At 55.6% G+C, this 19,309-nt stretch overlaps 1 protein-coding gene across 2 annotated transcripts in view; it reads left to right on the top strand.

The window, feature by feature from the left end:
• SHANK2 (SH3 and multiple ankyrin repeat domains 2) overlaps window positions 1-19,309 on the top strand; it is a 472,550-nt gene that overhangs the window by 295,403 nt on the left and 157,838 nt on the right. For both annotated transcript variants that reach the window (XM_040639603.1, XM_040639604.1), the window contains one exon: window positions 276-351. In XM_040639603.1, coding sequence (XP_040495537.1) covers window positions 276-351 — 76 coding nt within the window. The remainder of the gene's footprint in view (window positions 1-275; window positions 352-19,309) is intronic.

Genomic DNA, 19,309 nt, shown 5'->3' with positions numbered 1-19,309 from the left:
TCCCTCCACGAGCCCAGGACCCAGGACTCTGCCTCCGTCTTGGAACGGGGCTCCTGACTCTTCAGAAGTCCGCCTTGGGGTTCATATGCGTTCCTCAGATTTTACAAAGTCAGCTCCCAGAACGAGGCCTTCTCTTCCTCCCGGATCTTTACCCAGGAGAGCAGGTCTCGCGCTTCATAGGTCAGATGAATGAGAGGCCCGGCCGGCCTCACGTGGTTTTTGCGTCCGGGCACTGTGACTTCTCTAAGCGGTGTTTCTCTTCCCTCTCTGTGCAGAGACTCGAGCAGACCGGAGCAAGAAACTCTTCAGGCACTACACGGTCGGCTCATACGACAGCTTCGACGCTACCAGGTAAGATGCGGCTTTCTCTGCCAGGCCCCTCTGGTCAAAGATGCTCGTATGTGCCGCGGAAGTGCTGGACCCCCTGGCATGGAGCCCTCGGACCCCCTTAGCTTTTCCCCCGGTGTGTCCACCGTGACCCCCTGCACATGGGCTGCGTTTCGGAAGCCACCCTCTTCCAGAGAACCTGCCCCAGCTGCGGGGTCTGTCCTGCCCGAGGTTTGGGGTCGGGCCGGAGCGCACCTGTGGGGTCCAGAAGGAGGAGGACCGGGACTGTGTGGGGGGAGCAGCACAGATGTCAGAGATGACAGCGGGTTCCATCTCATATGCGTGTCCCTCTTCCTTCTGCCTCTGAGTTGAAGTCTTTGTACAAGAAAGGCTCATCCCCCTTGAAAGGCGTGGCCCCGAGCGGGCAGAGCCTTTGAGCACAGCAGATCGGCTTTTGGGCTCCTGTTCGGAAGGGGGCTTGTTTGGTGCGTGCGGAGAGCCGGGTACTTTCGGTGATGCGACACGGGGCAGGGGTTCCAGCTTCCCCGCAGAAACTACACAGGCACGAGCTGTCCTTGGGTCTCCGATGCCTCCTCCTTGTAACGCCGGGGCGGGCCGACACAGGCTGCGGTCTTGCCAGGCGAGGGGACTAGCAGCTCAGAAGTGAGCTGCATTTCCGGCCCGTGTCCCTGCTGCCACTTCCGCTTCTCCGGCTCTTCCTGTCCCCACGTGCCCAGTTTCTCTGCCCCTCGTTTCCGTCACAAACACGAGTCTCCCTGCATTGGGGGCCAGAAGGGTGTGGAGAGAGAACCTGTCCCCCGACCCAGAGGGAGGGTTCTTAGTGGACGGCGGCCTCAGTGAGACTTCGCATGTGATGCTGAACAAGGAGGAGACACGGGCCATGTGACCCGACAGGGCAGGAAGGTCCAGCCGGCCATCCCTGGGGCCCCTTCTGAGAAGCCCGCAAACCATCTCCTCCATGAGGGCCAGACCGTGCCCTGGGCTCTGCCCCGCCAGCCCCGGGCCCCGGGCGGGTCGGTGGTGAGCAGTGCAGACCGTGCTTGTGACACGGCTGTCTTGGAGGGTCCTACCTGCTTGCGTTCGTCTCGCGGCTTCTCCTGAGCGACAGTCCCCATCACCTGACTACCATTGCCAAGTACGCAGTGCTGGCGCTAGTGCCGCTCGCGGTATTGTGCACACACCACCCTCTCTGGTTCCAGAACGTTTCCATCCGCCCGAACGGGAGCTCCTCGCTGTTAAGCAGTCATTCCCCATTCTCCCTGCCCGCAGCCCCGGCACCCACCGGCTCACTGCGTGCTTCATGGAAATGGAGTCACACAACCCGTGATCCTTCGTGCGTAGCTTCTTTACTTAGAATAACGTCGCAAGGTTCACCGTTTTTAGCAGGATCAGTACATCTTTCTATCTACACTTCTTATTGTAATAAAACACATACGTCAGACTGACCATCTCAGCCGTTTTTGCTGCACAGCTCAGTGGCGTTAGGTACGTTCACGTTGTTGTGTGGCCGTCCCCACCATCCGTCTCCAGAATTTTCCATCTTCCCAGACTGAATCTCTGTCCTGTGAGACACCGACCCCATCCCTCCCCCGGCCCCGGTGCCCACCGTCCACTCTCCATCCCCCTGAGACACCGACCCCATCCCTCCCCCGGCCCCGGTGCCCACCGTCCACTCTCCATCCCCCTGAGACACCGACTCCCATCCTGGCTCCCCGGCCCCGTGCCCACCGTCCACTCTCCATCCCCTGAGACACCTACCCATCCGTCCCGGCCCCGGTGCCCACCGTCCACTCTCCATACCTGTAGACACCGACCCCCATCCCTCCCCCGGCCCCGGTGCCCACCGTCCACTCTCTGTCCCCCTAAGACACTGACCCCCATCCCTCCCCCGGCCCCGGTGCCTACTGTCCACTCTCCGTCCCCCTGAGACACCGATCCCCCCCTCCCGGCCCCGGTGCCCACCGTCCACTCTCCGTCCCCCTGAGACACCGACCTCATCCCTCCCCCGGCCCCGGTGCCCACCATCCACTCTCCATCCCCCTGAGACACTGACCCCCATCCCTCCCCGGCCCCGGTGCCCACCGTCCACTCTCTGTCCCCTGAGACACTGACCCCATCCCTCCCCTGGCCCCGGTGCCCACCGTCCACTCTCCGTCCCCCTGAGACACCGACCCCATCCCTCCCCCGGCCCCAGTGCCCACTGTCCACTCTCCATCCCCCTAAGACACTGACCCCCCTCCCTCCCCCGGCCCCGGTGCCCACCGTCCACCCTCTGTCCCCCTGAGACACTGACCCCCATCCCTCCCCTGGCCCCAGTGCCCACTGTCCACCCTCTGTCCCCCTGAGACACCGACCCCATCCCTCCCCCAGCCCTGGTGCCCACCATCCACCCTCTGTCCCCCTGAGACACCGACCCCCATCCGTCCCCTGGTCCCGGAGCCCACTGTCCACTCTCCCTCTGAATCTGGTGACTCCAGGGACCTCAGAGAAGTGGAATTACACAGTATTGGTGTGTTTTGTGACTGGAGTATCTCACTCAGCATAGTGTCTTCCAGCTGCGTCCATGTTGTAGCAGGTGTCAGAATGTCCCACCTTTTTATGGCAGAAGAATGTTCCATTGTCTGTGGAAGCCATATTTACTTCCCATTCCTCTGTGGATGGACACGTGGGTCGCTTCCACCTTTTGGCTGTAGCGAGTGGTGCTGCTGTGGACATTCTCACACAGGTATTGGTTTGCATAGCTGTTTCCAGTTCTTTGGGGTGTTCATGTAGCAGTGGAATTGCTGATAGGACCTGGCGTCCATGCTGACCTGTTCCAGCCACCTTTCTATCATAAACAAGAGGTGTTAGGACAGGAACCCCACGTCAGCAGAGGAGCTGGGTCGTCCCCTCCTAAGGGGCTTGGCCGACTTTCCAGATCTTGCTAACATTGCCCACTTTTTGACCTTGAAAGCCCAAGTCGCAATCCTGGCCCGGCCACCAGCACCGCCAGAGAGAGAATGCTTAGAGTCTGGTGGCTTCCAGGGAGCCACACCTGCCCCGGCTTCTCCTGATGCGGCTCTTTGGGTCGGATGAATGGTTTCTGCAGCAGCAGGAGGCTGCCTGTCGAAATGTACCCCGGACACGTGGTCACAGCCAGTGTGCCTGTCCTGCTTTGCTTTTATTCTCAGAAGGAGGGTGCCTGAGGCTCCGAGAATGCCCAGAGCTGTCGCCATGGTTACGTGGAAGGCCATCCAGCTGGGAGTGGGGCTTCTGGGGAAGAGCCCGTGACAGCCACGGCTCGCCCGCAGGCTGTGGCTTTTGCAGAGCTCTTTCCGCCCAGGGCCGGCAGCTGGCAGAGAGCCGCCAGCAGGCCGCCCCTGGAGCATACATGTGCATGGAGGTGGGCGTGCACACTCTCAGCGTTGGAAACAGGCAGCATCCCCACAGAGGAGCTGTCAAAGGACCTGAGTTGACTGAGCCAGGAACAGAGAAGATCACGGGGCCAGGCTGACTGGGTTGCATGTCACGTGGCTGACAGTAGGACTGGGGTGCACCAGAGACACACATTGCATCTTGACCCACAGGAGGCGTGCAGAGCCATCGTCACTGTTCAGAGATAGAACAGAGCTGTCTCGGGAGGTGATGAGCTCCCCGTCATTGCAGGGAGTCAAGCAGTTAGGGCATTCTCTTTCCAGAATGTCTTGGAAAGTCGGACCAGGTGACCTGGGAGATCCCTGCCGGCTCTGCCTCCCTGTGTTTTGGGGCCCAGATGAAGACTTTGGTTTTATAGGTTACTGACCACTGGCATGGTGCCAGGGCCTGGGACCACAGAGGAGAGGGACATCCAGCCACACCTGGGTCAACAGGTGGCTTCTGAGTAAGTGATAAAAGCTCAGGCTTGTCCTCGGTCCAGGAGTCGGCCCCCACGTTCCTGGCGGGGGGGGGAGTCAGATGCCCTGTGGGCTCACGTTGCCCGGAAAGAGATGTGAGTAGTCAACAGTGCCACTTACGAGCTCCCTGCCACGCGCCAGCAGCGCTTGCCTACATCGGGGTTGCCGCCTGCTGACCTTCCAGTGACCTTGGAAGCCAGTGTCATTATCCACTTCACGGGAGAACACTCCCGTGGAGGAAGGAAGGTCCCATTAAGGAGCCGGCCCTCGGTGTGAGGGCCGGTTGCCTGGGATACAGGACCCTTGTCTGCAGCCCCCTCTGTCCCACAGTGAAGATGCTACTGCCCGAGGCTGGCGTGGAACTGGCCTGGGATTGCGAGAACCTGGCAGAGACGGAACCGTCACCTGATGCAGCGTGTCAGGCAGATGGAAGGACGATATTACCTGGGTTATGGGGTCTGGGCTTTTCCACACAGGGTGTAGGGGTTGGCCTGGGGGAGCCACTGCCTCCCAGAACCGACCTTTTCCAGACCGCACACTTGGCAGGGGCGAGGGAGCTTGTGGCGCCCCCCGCCATCACAACCCAGGCGGCCGGCGGGTGTGGCTCTTGAGCGGGTGTTGGGGTGAGGCTGGGCCCTGGTCGAGGGGCACACGTGCTACTGTATGGACCAGCCAGTGGCTCGTTCTCCCGCTTTAGAATTCCTGTCAGACGTGGCCTCGTGAGCCACAGAGATCCGGGTGGCGTGCCAGCACCCAGGCCGATTCCCTGCTGTCGGCGGCAGGGCGACGGTCTGGACAGGCAGCTCACGGCTGAGGCCGCCCCATCGCAGATGCAAATGTCATTAAAGAACACGCACTAGGAAGTAAGACTCCATGTAGATGGTTCTGAATGAGTCAGGACGCGGTTCTCCCCTTCCCATCCCCTCCTGTGTCAAAGGCTTTGCTCAGGGGACACAGCTGGAGAGTGGTCTGACAAAAACACACCCCTGTTGATTGTTGAATGTGTCCCGTTACTCCGGCCGAGTCTGTCCTCAGGATTCCCCTCCCCCCTCCCAGCATGCACATGACAGAAGGGTCTAGAAATACGGGCACATGATCAGAATCAAAAGGCCGAGAACCTAGGGCCATTTCTAAACAGGACCTTACAGATATTTCTGTGTTGTTTTTAAAAACACTTCTCAACACAGGATATGGGGGTCTCAAGTTCCCACTAGTCTTAAATCAGATCTCTACCCTCATTAACATGGGGCGTGCAAAAGAAGTCTACCTGGGAAAGGAAGGGGAGACCTCAGGCTCTCACTCCAGGCTGAATACATCCCATCCATCTATCAACCCGTCCATCCAGCCGTCCAGTTACCTTCCACTCATCCATCAGCCAGCCATTCAGCCATCTACCAACTCATCCACCCATCCATCCATCCACCTACCTGTCCATCCAACCGTCCATCCATCCACCCATCCATCCATCCACCCACCTGTCCACCAACCGTCCATCCATCCACCCACCTGTCCATCCAACCATCCATCCATCCACCCATCCATCCACCCACCTGTCCACCCACCTGTCAATCCAACCGTCCATCCATCCACCCATCCATCCACCCACCTGTCCATCCAACCGTCCATCCATCCACCCATCCATCCATCCATCCATCCATCCACCCACCTGTCCATCCAACCATCCATCCATCCATCCATCCATCCATCCATCCACCCACCCATCCACCCACCTGTCAATCCAACCGTCCATCCATCCACCCATCCATCCACCCACCTGTCCATCCAACCGTCCATCCATCCACCCATCCATCCATCCATCCATCCATCCACCCACCTGTCCATCCAACCGTCCATCCATCCACCCATCCACCCATCCATATTTACCTATCCATCTTTCCATCCACCCATCCACTCCTCTTATCTGTCTATCCGTCTATTTAACCAATATGCGTCAAAAGCCGAATATTCAGGGAGCTACAGATGTGGAGGTAAACGAGACAAGCATAGTCTCTGACCTTGTGTAGATCAATACCTAAATAGTGAAAATGGCAATGTTTATAAATAAATAAACTAGAGAATCCCACTTAGTGGTTAATGCTCTGGAGCAAGTCCGCAGAGACTGTACCACCATACAGTCTCTTGGGCAGGTGGGGGCAGGCCAGCTTTATATAGGAAATCAAAGTAAGTCTCTGTGACAGAATGACTTGTGATTTGAATCCTGACAGTTGAGAAGAATCTGTCGGCTTCGGAAAGCCCAGCATGTGCAAAGGCCCTGAGGTGAAAAGAGAAGCTGCCATGCAGAAACAGCAGTGGCCTGGAAGGGAGTAGAAAGGATGATGCCACCGAAGGACCTTGTTCTCTGTGGAAAGCGAGTGGCTTTCCTCCACTCTTGAAGTGGGGGTACTAGAGGGCTTTACGTGGGTAACCTTGCTGGAGGAAAACGGACAGAAGGCAGAATGGAGACCAGTTGTGAGACCACCGCCATCGTCCTGGCCAGGCCGTGGAGGGGTAGGGCTAGGAGGTGGACAGCTTCCAGGTGTAAGGTGTCCTTAGAAGGGACAGGACCTGCCAAGGCACTGCACATGGGGCGAGTGGGGAGGGAGGAGAGCTCTCCACCTTCTTTGGGGTTTTCCAGGGAGGAGCACTGGGGGTGAGTGGACACTGGACCCGTTCTCTGTTGTCAGCAAATTCCTTGTGGAACTTCTTACTCCACAACCGAGCGGCACCTGCAGCTTGGGACCCACCTGGAAGCTCAGAAGCGCCATGCGGGGAAGGCATCTAAGAACGGGATGGGCTGTCACTCCTCTTCCTTAGTGAGACCAACTGAATTAGAAGGGCGGCAAATCGTGGCTCTTCACCAGTCGAACGGTCCCTCTCCAGAGCTGCTTGCTTTCGTGGTTCCACATCATCGTCCAATCGTACGTGTTTTTAAATTGGTGATTGGAAGTGTATTTGCATGAATGAAAAATGCAGGCACAGCATCAGAGTAGGTCCCCCTCTAGTCCTTAGCTCCCGGCCCCCACTCCTCCCCAGACAGAACCCCGCTGCTGGTTTCCTGAGGATCTTTGCAGAGACGGACTCTGAGTGTGGAGGTGTACTTGTGCATTACCCGAAGCCTTGTAAAGCCCCGGAAAACAGCATCCTCGGTTTTTTATCTGACTCTCCAGCTAACACCCTGCGTGACCTCGGGCAAGTCGCTGTCCCTCTCCGTGCCTCGTCCCGGACCCCCCAGGCCGGTCCACAAAGTGGAGATCCTCCTTGCAGCGCGGGGCCCACCCCCGGCGGCGCTCTTGACGGGGTGAATGGGGAAACGTACATTTAGTGCCCGCGGCTTCGAGGCGCGCGCTGTGTAAATGCAGAGGGTTGCCGAATTGTGGACAGCGTGTGTGGGCAGCTGGCTTTCCTTTGAAACCCTCACTTCGTGTTCCAGAAAACTGCCTCAGCGTGTAGGTAGTAAGATCTGAATGGCAAGAAGCACTGATTCCCCCCACTCTTCCTCCATCATTATTTTATATTTCTGTGTTTTTTTTATGATTCCTTAGACTTGAAAAAAAGGCATCAACCCCTGAGTGTGTTCTCTGGCTGGCTTCATGAGGCAACATACACTGTTTTTTCCTCTCTGTTAAGTGATGGCTGGGCCCAGTGATTAATAATAAAGCCCTTGGGGCAGCTCCTTTGGGATAGGAAACGAGGCGATTTCACTGTTTCTTCCCTACAAACCTCTATTTTTATTTTTTTACAAATCAATTTGTAGTTTTTTCGAGACCAAGGAAGAGAGGGGTGAATCTCTGGGCTCACGAGCATGAGAAGTCGGCACAGCTGTGCACCAGCCCTTCCGCGGGCTCTCCCGGCGGGACCGTAGCACGCATAGGGCAGCTGGAGCAGGGTCTCCAGCTAGACGAGTCATGGCCCCAGGGAACGCGTCCCAATTCCCCTAAAAACTGTTGTCCTCTGCCGTCACCATCGTGATGAACAGCACACCAGGTGCCCAAGTGGGAGACCTGGCTCCTCTCCCCGCCCGCGTTCAATCCATCATGAGGGTCTGGGGACTCCTGCCCTTCTCCCCGTCCCCCCGTCGCATCCCAAGGTTGGCGCTCAGCAATTCGTCCACATCGCCTAACTGGCCCAGGGCCCCCGGCCTTCATCCATCCTCCAGTAACACTTTTCTCCTTTCACAAATTTTGATACAAATGCGACATTTGTTACGTAGTAAAATAAGTTATCAATTTAACCAACCACACAGGGCTAGGAGGGGAAAGAAACGGCGTCTCCCACCCCTGCCCAGCCTCGTCCACGCAACTCTGCTCGGCAGAGGGACCACTCTTTACTTGTTTTGATTCATTCTTCTGAGGATTACCTTCCTACCTCTGTGATTACCCCTTGTGTCTCTTTTTCTTTTTTTTTTAATTGGGGTATAATTAACATATGACATTATATTAGTTTCGGATATAGAGCGTAATGATTTGATATTTATACAAATTCCTAAACGATCACCAGGAGAAGTCTGGTTAACATCTGTCACCTCACATCCTTATTATTTTTGTCTCTGGTGATGAGAACTTTTCAGAGGTAGTATCCCAGCAACTTTCAAATATGCAACACAGGATTATTATTTTTTTAAGCTTTTATTTATTTGACAGGGAGAGAGAGGCAGCGGGAGAGGGAACACAGGCAGGGGGAGTGGGAGAGGGAGAAGCAGGCTCCCAGCGGAGGAGCCTGATGTGGGGCTCGATCCCGGAACGCCGGGATCACGTCCTGAGCCGAAGGCAGATGCCCAACGACTGAGCCACCCAGGTGCCCCACAACACAGGATTATTAACCGCGGTCCCGCTGCTGTCCATTACATCCTTGGGATTTATTTATCTTATGGCTGAGAGTTTATACCTTTTGACTGTCTTTGCCCGTTTCGTCCGCTCCCTCATCGCCTGCTCCTGGCAACCACCATCTCTGTATCTGTCTCCTCTGTGTCTGTGAGTTTCGTTCTGCCTGTTGATCTCTTTTTGCTTTCTTCTACGTATAAGCGAGATCATATGGGATTTGTCATTCTCTGCCTTATCTCACCTAACATAATGCCTTCAAAGTTTATTCATGTTGTAAATGGTGAGATTTCATTTCTTTTTATGGGTGAATAATATTCCATTGTGTATATATACCACTTCTTTATCCATTCCCCTATCAGTGGACACCTAAGTTATTTCCATATCTTGGCTGTTGTGGATAATGCTGCATTGAACGTGGGCTGCAGAAATCGTTTCGTGTTGGTGTTTTCATTTATCTTTGGTTAAATACCAGAAGTAGCACCGTTGGATCCTACGGTAGTTCTGTTTTTAATTTCTTTTTTTTTTTTAAGATTTTATTTATTTATTCGACAGAGATAGAGACAGCCAGCGAGAGAGGGAACACAAGCAGGGGGAGTGGGAGAGGAAGAAGCAGGCTCACAGCAGAGGAGCCTGACGTGGGGCTCGATCCCATAACACCGGGATCACGCCCTGAGCCGAAGGCAGATGCTTAACCGCTGTGCCATCCAGGCGCCCCTCTGTTTTTAATTTCTTGATGATCCTCCATGCTGTTTTCCAAAGTGGCTGCACCTGTTTACTTTGCCCCCAAGAGGGCACGAGGGTTCCAATTTCTTGATGCCCTTACCAACACTAGTTATCTCTTGTCTTCTTGACAATAGCCTTTTTAACTAGTTATCTAGTTAGAATTATCTCTAGCTAGATTATCTGTTGCTACATTAGTTAGATCATCTCTTGTGTATTTTAACAGTAGGCGTTCATACTCATTCAGTTGTGAGGTGATATCTTTTGACTTGTTTTGCTTTGTTCATCTGATGATTACCTCCCTAACTCTGTGACTCTCCCTTTATTTCCTGATTTAACAACACAAGCATCATTAATTCTTTGCTGTAAAAGTCTTCTAGGTTCTGTCTATAAGTTGGATTCAAAGTTAAAAACCAGTGGAAGACGTTGTATTATCATGTATACTATAAATGTTTACATCATTTCCAAGTATAAGGCTAGGACTGACGTTCCTCTTTATAGACCCATGAAAGGGGGCTTTCTAATACCAGAACCCATTGGATTCTTTGTTCAACTCCATCAGCTGTTCAAAGTAATGCCACAGTTTAGCTTATAATTAGGATCATGATTTTCACATGAAGTTCTTATTTTTACCTGGAGTTTCTGATTACCTTTCTTTCTTTCTTTCTTTTTTCCCTTGTGCAAGAGAGATTATTTCTTCAGTATGCCACTAAAATATCTTCCTGTTTCTTCCATATCACTAGAACCCATCTCATTCTTATCGGAGCTCCCTCCTCGCACTTGGACCCCATCCCCCAGTTCCCAGTCCACAATTATCATTCTGAGATTTACCTTCATGGAGCTACTGGGTAAGCAAGGTTCTTTCTTCAGCTTGTTCTGCGGGGACACATACTGAAGTAACAACCTCAGTAAAAGGCACCTGGAACGTCAACTTCCGTGTCTGAAAGGTCTCTGGTTTTCAAGTGTGCCCTCCGTTGTAGAATTCTGGAGTCAAAGTAGTTTTCCTTCTGAGCTAGTAAGGCACCACTTCATCGTCAACCTGCTTCTGCTCGTCGCTGGTGAGAGGTTAGGGTGCTGTCTGATCCCCACTGCGGGGTAGGTGAGCGTTTGTTTTCCTCTCCAAAACTTGGCAAGAACTTCATTGTATGCACTTTTCTTGAATATTCTGAAATGTCATGATGATGGGTCTGGGTAGAAGTCTCTTCTTTATTCATTATGTTCACTATCCTGGGGGCTCCTTCAAACCGAAGCAGCTTTGGCTTTAAGAATATGCTTTTATTATTCCCTTGAAAATGCCCTCACTTCCTGTCTCAGTTTCATCTTTCTAGATTTCCTGTCGGCCCATTTGAGTTCATTGCACCTGCCCCTTATTCTTTCTCATATTTTCTGTCCCTTTACCTTTTTGCTCTGTATTCTGGGAGATTCACTCAACTTTCAACCTGTCTATGTACATTATTATTTTGACAATCACATGTTATTTTCCCAGAGCCTTTCCTTTCAATGATGGGTAAGCTTCTAAAGCTGAGAGAAGTGGTTTCTATACCTTTGGGAATAAGCAGGGAGCCATGAACGGGCAGTTCTCTGTAAAGAGCTGCTCTCACAGCAGAGTCCCAGCCAACTGCATATTCCTTGAGGTCAAACACCAATACAAGAGAAGCCGAGAGTCATGTTCCTTGCCCCCCCCTTACCCCAGGAACTCAGAAACAGACAGATGCAGGCTCTCGTTCAATCATGAGACAAGTAGTAGGATCCAGATTGAAACTTGAGGGGTTGGGGTGCTTTTGTTTTGTGGCGAGCAAGCACAGGTGCCCAGGTGGGGAAGCAGGGACGAGAGGAACGGGTCCTAGACATGCTTGGGCCAGGCTGGGTGGAGAAAGTGGAAGATGCTGAATGGTGATGATGGGCAGGGGCGGCAGGGGGCGGGGGGGAGCATGTACAGACAGGATCATTCACTCTGCTCCGGTGTCGTCTGAAAATCAAGATCAAGTTCAGCCTCCATCATGGAGCTTTGAGATTAGGATTTAATAGATGACTTTGCAGACTCCTGGCACTTTGTGTGTATGTCGTGGGTATACTCTGGTTCTGAGCCCTCAGGACACGGGGGCGGTTGGCTTGGCTGGGCCAAGGGAGGGCTCCTCCTTCTCCAGGACTCGGTGATTAGACATTAAGTGTAGCCTGGCTTTACCACAGCCATTGTCCCCCAGCACTTCCATGTTGTAAAGCGATTAACAAGCTGGGGGGGGGGAGGGTTGGACCTTGCTAGTGTTCCCAGGTTGGGGTTAGGGCACATTCCTCTGGCTGGAAATAGGCTTCAACCCAGTCAAAGCACAGGGAGTTTCACAAACGGGAGGAGTCTCCTGGGGACCTAGCTCAGAATCCCCTGCGTGGGGAGCCCTTGATCCTCTGAGTGGAGGAAGGGGCTCTTTCCTGGAGCTGCTGAGCCTCGCCAGTGGAGGCACCCCAGAGCCCCCTGGCTCTCAGGCAGAAGTCGAGGTTCAGAGGGCACTCACTCTCATTTCACCCTTTTTGGTGGGACTAGGCAGGAGGCCCCGGCACCTTTTTTCTGGATCCAGTGTCCCCTCCTTAGAGGCTGGGAGCAAAGTCCCCTACCACAGGGAGGCTTCTGGCTCAGAGCACCCTCAGACCACATTTAGTACATTTCCAGGTGGCGAGTGGGTGTGTGGGTTGGGGGGAGCGCAGGCGGATGGGTGGGGATGGTGGTGAAGTAGGAGAGGAGGGGCAGGAGGGGGCTGGCATCCCAGGCACACCTCCAGGTTGGGCCCAGCCGAGCCCCTGCGCCCCCCCAGGACTGCCTCATTCCCTACCAGAACCCCACATGGGTCGGCTGTCTCCCCAAATGCCCAAGCCACTCAGCAGCCAAAGGACGGGGTTTACAGGGCTCCGTGAAGTTTTCCATGATGCTAGCTGCCAAAAGCAATCTCAGCCCCCACGCGCCCCACACTGTGTCTGGCCTCTCTCGAACCCCTGCTTCTCTCCACCCTGGTGTGTAGCCTTTGGCAGTGTCCACAGTGTGAATACTCCCACCACGTCTGAGTTCAGGCTGCCAGCATGAGCCACTGAATGCAGAGCCAGGAAGAGATGACCCGAGCCAGCCCAGCCCTCGAGCCAAGATCCATGTCTCCTGCCTCCGACCTCCTCCAACCCCGCAGCCCTGGCTCAGTCTGCATGGCCAGTCCTCAAATATGTAATTAGGTGTACTAATCTGAAGTCCTAGGGACCAGCTTTGAGCCTGATGAAGCCTGAGCCTGTGAATTCAATGCCAGGGACCCAGTCCCACTTCTTACGGTTGCTGCCTGCACAAGCCTCAGTTTCCCCACCTGTAAAATGGCTATATCATCCCGAAGGTCTACTCTGGATACAGAATTCTATACATTCTGCTTGAATCCGCCAAAAGCACCAGCCCATGGCCACCTGTGAATGAACATACTTTCAACTGAACTGTGGGCCCTGAAATTCAAAGTTCAGGCACAGGCTGCCAGCTGGGTGCCATGCCAAGGGAGGGCTAGTCCAGGAGCAAATGGGGAGGCTAGTTCTGGAGGTGTTCCCAAGGCTGTCCCTGGCAGTCAGGAGGCTTTCAGGAGATGCTCATGCTGATTCCCCACCTCTGGCCAAAGACCTGGTCTTCTGAGCCCTCCTCCTGCATTAGGCAGGAGGGCCTCTGGTGCCTGACTTGGGAGAAGTCAGAGGGAGAAGTGAGCAGATCCCCCAACTCAGTGTTACCTGGTGCAACGGGGACGGGGCTGGGAGGTGGCTGTGTCTTTGCTCCCTCCACCCCTTACTTCCAACGTCTGTCTCCTCCAGGGTAGAGCAGAGCTGACTCTGACTTGACTCCTCTTCCCTGGCACCTGGCATGGGGCCTGGGAAGTGCTTAAGCCTCAGAGAACACAGGGTTGGGGGAGTCGTGGGTGAGGGAATGGCTGGATGGATGGATGGATGGATGGATAGATGGATGGTTGGATGGATGACAGATGGATGGATGGATGGATGGATGGATGGATGATGGATGGATGGATGATGGATGGATGGTTGGATAGATGAGGGATGGATGGATGATGGATGGATAGATGGATGGATGGATGGTGGATGGATGGTGGATGGATGGATGGATGACGGATGGATGATGGATGGATGGGTGATGGATGGATGGATGACGGATGGATACATGGATGGTTGGATGGATGGATGACGGATGGATGGATGGATGGATGGATGGATGACGGATGGATGATGGATGGATGGTTGGATGGATGACGGATGGATGGATGATGGATGGATAGATGGATGGATAGATGGATGGATGGTGGATAGATGGATGGTGGATGGATGGATGGATGGATGATGGATGGATGGGTGATGGATGGATGGATGACGGATGGATGGATGGATGGATGACAGATGGATGGATGACAGATGGATGGATGATGGATGGATGGTTGGATGGATGAGGGATGGATGGATGACAGATGAATGGATGGATGACAGATGGATGGATGGATGACGGATGGATGGATGGATGACATGGATGGATGGATGGACGGATGATGGATGGATGATGGATGGATGACGGACGGATGGATGGATGATGGATGGATGGTTGGATGGATGAGGGATGGATGGATGACAGATGAATGGATGGATGACGGATGGATGACGGATGGATGGATGGATGACATATGGATGGATGGATGGATGGCGGATGGATGGATGGATGGATGATGGAAGGAAAGAAAGGAGGGAGGGAGGGAGGAGTGAGGCAGGTCAGCGCTCTGGCCTCCTCATGTGGATCATAGGCATTTCCAAAACAGACACAGCCAGCTGTTCGATGCCAGCCACCAGCCTCTCCCAGCAGCCAGTCAGCCCCACATGCCATCAGTTCCCCGCACCCTTCCTCTTGGTTACACCTGCCCCGTCGCTGCCGCCAGGGCCATATTCGGATGCTCCCCATATTTCTCACCTGGACTGGGCTCAGCCCTCTGACTCATCTCCCGCCTGCCAGCAGCTTCCTCCCCTCCCAGTCCACCCACCCGAGTGGCATTTCTGAAATATGAATTTCTCGTGCTCACAACCTACCCTGGACACAGAATGGTTCAGGCCTTTATGTGTGCTGCACGAGCCTCCCCTCACCCCCACCTTCCGGTTCCAGGCCCCTCTGTCCTGCCTGTCACTGTGACCACATCCCATGCCCTTGCCCATGTGGGCTGCTTCCGCTGGCACACTCTGTTTCTGCATTCACCCCTGCCCCAGCCCCTGTCCTATGCTGTCCTCCACAGGGTCCCCCCAGGCCCCCCAGGCTTACCAGGGCGCCAGCATAGGAGCGCTCGGAAAGACAGCAGCTCACGGGAGCAGAGTATCTGCCCCTGTACATACAGCCCAGCCCCCACCCCAGCCGAATCCCATGGCAAGAGCCAGGCTGGCTGGGGAGCCCCGGGCGAGAAGTTGGGAGGCCCACCTGGGGGGCTTGTCCAGCCTCCCCTGTGTCACACCGTGAGCCAGTCCCAGCTGTGAACTCGAGAGCACGGTGGCTGTTCCGGCTGTGAGATGTGGGCAGGCAACCTCCCCGCCTTGACCTCAGGCTCCTCATCCACGCCTGATGGGGATACATGGTCACTGCACAGGAAGCACCCATTGGGGCCCTGCACACAGTAGGCCCATAGGAGCGGCTCTCTCCTTCCTCCCTGTTCTCGGCCCTGGGTTCCACGTCACAGGGGTTGATGTTGGCCACCTCTCAAGTCCTCCCTCCCCTGACTGGACCCTGGGGCACCTGGGCAGCCTCTGCTTGAGCCCCTCCCCCCAGCGCAGGGCCAACATATTGAGCACCTACTGCATGCAGCGCATTTTCCAGTTGTTCTTGCTTCTGGACCTCACACTTCCTGGGAGGTGACTGTTGTCTCCATTCCCAGATGGGGAAACAGACCTGGCACGTCCTCGTGCTCAGTGACTCATTTTGCACGCTCTTCTCAGCACCTGTTCTGTGTCCCAGGCCCACAAGCAGGGATGTGTTCGTGCCCTCCACTTCACAGAGGAGGAAACTGCACAGAAAGGGGAGGGTTGAGATTTGAACCCGGGCCGGGTGCTCTCAGTCTCCATCTGACTGGGATTCAAGGGACTTTACTAACGTAGAGGCGTATTATGACCACGTTTTATATGTTATGCTCAGTGAGGACCTGTTCTTCCTTTGCATCTTCGAGAATAATCCCACTGGGGAGTGCTTGTTTGACAGGTGGGGGTTCTCCTCCTGGGGTGTTAAGAATGTTCTGGAACTACATAAAGGTGGTGGTGGCACAAGGCTATGAAAGCACTAAACGCTCCTGAAGTGTTCAATTGAAAGTGGTTAATTTTATGTTATGCCAATCACATCTCAATTTTTTTAAAAAGAAAATAACCCATCTTTTCCTAAAGGTCTGTGTGGTCTGAGGAGCAGGCCACGGGCAGCTGGGTGCAGTGGCACAGGGCAGGGACAGAAGGCAATGCCAGGCGCCCCTGTCGGCCCCCAGGAGACAGGCACGAGCACAGCCTGTCAGGGGCTTCAGGGAGGTGCATCTTAGAGAAACCTGCTGCCTGCCCTTGCCGCCTTGGGAGGTGGTCCCAGCCGCTCCAGGACCCCTGGATGCACCCCCGGGTGGCTGCCAGCCAGCACACGGGGTCTCTGCTCCTCGGGGCACATGCTGATTCCAGCCCGACTCTGTGAGTCAAGGTCAAGGTGGAGGCTGGCATGGTGGCTGGAAGCCTGGCATGGCAGATGGTGCCGTCGTGTTCCCAGGTTCCTGGCCTGCAGTTGGCCCGTGGAGGAGGGATGAGCAAGGGCTCGGGGACGCGCAAAGGGGAGGAGCTGGGGTAGGCAGAGCTCTGTTCTGGAACGGGGCCGGGAGGCAGGGGAAGTGAGCTCCAAAGGTTGGCAGAGGGCTTGCGCAGCCGGGATCCCGTGCGCGGTTGGGAGCTTTTCTCGCCCCGTGTTTCAGAAGTGTGGCCTCTTTCCGTGCATGAATCACTTCTTTTGCCAAGTGTCTGGGTCTCTTGTGTGGGAAGGCAGGGGTCCCGTGGCAGCACCCCTTCAGGGCATGGCTAGGATCGAGGACAGAGGTGTGAGTTGCGTACTGAGGAAGGGTTGGGGCCCTTAGCTCCAACTTGCCACACGCACTGTCAGCACTCATGAAATCACCCATGCCTTACCTCTTGCCACCCTCTTCCCATCCATGCGTTTAGAGCTGCTCGCTCTTGATGGAAACTCCAAGGCAGAGAGGCACTGGGCCTCCTTCTGGAAGGACCATGCAGGGGCCCTGGGGGTCGGGGCATGCCTGTCTCCTGCCCCCACCTTCTCTGCACGGCCTGCACCTCCCCGGTAGGGGACCGCATGACATGATGAGTCCGGCCATCTCAGAAAACCAGGACATGGGTCTTTGATGCCATGTGGCTTCAGGTTCTGGGAGCTGCTTCCCACATTTCGGGGGCGATGGGTAAAGACGCCGGGAGAGGGGGACATGGGTACCAGGAGGGAGGAGCTTGGACCGGATTTTGTGCCTCTCTTCCCAAGCATTCATTCAGAAACTATGTGTCGAGTGTTGGAAGGTTCTGTCCTGAGTGATCGGTGTATCCAGTCGTCTGAATAACGGCCCCCAGTGACGCGCTGGAGCCCGTGAGCATCAGCTCATATGGCAAAAAAACCGTGGGGATGTCTTTGCAGACATGATGAAGTTACAGATCTTGAGATGGGAGATTATCTTGGCTTATTCAGGTGGGCCTGCCCGTCAGCCCAGCTGTCCTTACAAGAGAGAGGCAGAGGGAGATGATGCGAACGGGTGGCCACGTGATCAGGAGGGGGCGAGGGCGAGAGGGACGCCTCGGGCCCCAGAAGCTGAAAGAGGCCAGGAGTCTCTCCTCGGGTCCCTGGAGGGAGCTCCCGCCATCACCATGATTTGGGTCCATGACAACAGATATCGGACTTCTGGCCTCCAGGACCGTGAGGCAGTCATTCCTGCTTTTCGGAGCCGCCCCAGGGCCCTCCTGCAGGACGTAGGCACAGGCAGGAATGAACAGGAAAGGCCTCCCCACACACAAAAACGCACCAGGATGGAGGGTGACAGGTTCGGTGGCAGACTCGGAAACATAGGGGCAGGCAGGTGGGGGCAGGGCAGGATGCTGCTTCAAGCGGAACCCCGCTGGGCAGGTTCACCAAAGACCTGGGAAGCTAAGGCGGGAGGCAGGGCGCTGGGGTGGAGGGGCCTGACCAAGCCTAAGGTTGCCCCGTTCCCTCCTCCTCTGAGGCCCAGCCTCACCCGCTCTGCTGTTTCCCCCTGGAATTCCACGTCCTCACCCGTGCTGCGACCCCTGACCCCTGATCCTTAGCCAGGTAAGGGCACGAAGCCCCTGGACTGACTCCACCCTTGGACAAGTGCATGTCCTTCCCATCGCATCTTCCTGAGACAGGAGAGCTCTCCTTTTGTGCTTTCTTCTTCCTCCACCCTCCGCCCCTCCTGGGCCACCACCCCCCCTGCAGGAGCAAGGGCTCCAGGCTTCCTTCCTCCTGCCCCCTCCCTCCCACTGTCAGAGGCTTTCTAGAAAACCGTCAATGCCCACTTGTCTGTCTGGAGACCCTCAGAGAACACAGAAGCGTGTGAAATACGTTTCTCCCCCCTCCCCGTCCCGCTGCCCCAAAGCGGGCACTCTGGGGGCTGGCCGTGCCTGCCAGCCTTCTTGCACTGCCCTGGCGACCTTTCCTGCGAATGTGAGGCCACAGCGGGCACCCCACACTCAGTCCTGCTTCCGTACTTGCCGCATGGTGTCTAGCCCCTGCCAGTGTACAGGGATGACCTCCCCCTTCCTCTTCTCCGGCTGGCGTTCTCCCAGGAGGCACCTCGCGGCGCTCCTGAGAGTGTCCTTCCATCAGATGGGGTCCTGCTGCCACAGCTGCTGGGCCCGGTGCTCTCACCCGTTCACCCTTGAGAGGTTTGGCTCACGCTGTCCCAAGGTCGTTGAGCTGTTTCCTGGCTGTCACACGGAAAAGCAACCGCCCCTGATGTAGGACAATGCCTGCCACGCCCCAGGTGTGCTCCCTGCACATTTCAGCCTCAGCATGCCCAGAACCTGTTTCTATAAATCTGGGTGACACTTGGCCATCAGCACCCACACCCTCTGCCAGCAGAGCCCTGCATGTGCAAGACATCGAGAGGGGGGTTCTGTGCAAAAACCAAGAGCCTGGAGGTGCAGACCAAGGAAGGGAGGGTTTTCTCTGAGGGGCACGCATCCGCCTCTTCCTGCTCCCCCCCGCCCCCCGGTCACTGTGTTAGGGACCACTTCTTAAACCAAAGAGGACTGTGCAGGTGGGAAGAGAACGATCGGGAAACCCCTTTCACTGCTCTCCAGTAAAGGACTGATCTCCCCAGGCAGGCGCGGTGGCACCACGGTGGGAGCCTGACACATCGTAGCCCTGCGTGGCCCAGATGGCGCTGCGGGCAGGTCCAGCCCCAGCGCGGTGGCGGGATGAACGTGCAGGACGAGCTCCTCTCAGCCCTCGTGGAGAGCACTCCCCAG

Source organism: Ursus maritimus, unplaced genomic scaffold (assembly GCF_017311325.1).
Source record: "Ursus maritimus isolate PB19 unplaced genomic scaffold, ASM1731132v1 scaffold_23, whole genome shotgun sequence".
In the NCBI taxonomy this organism is placed as follows: Eukaryota; Metazoa; Chordata; class Mammalia; order Carnivora; family Ursidae; genus Ursus; species Ursus maritimus.
Note: the sequence above shows the minus strand (reverse complement) of the source record. Positions and strands in the feature narration are given on the sequence as shown.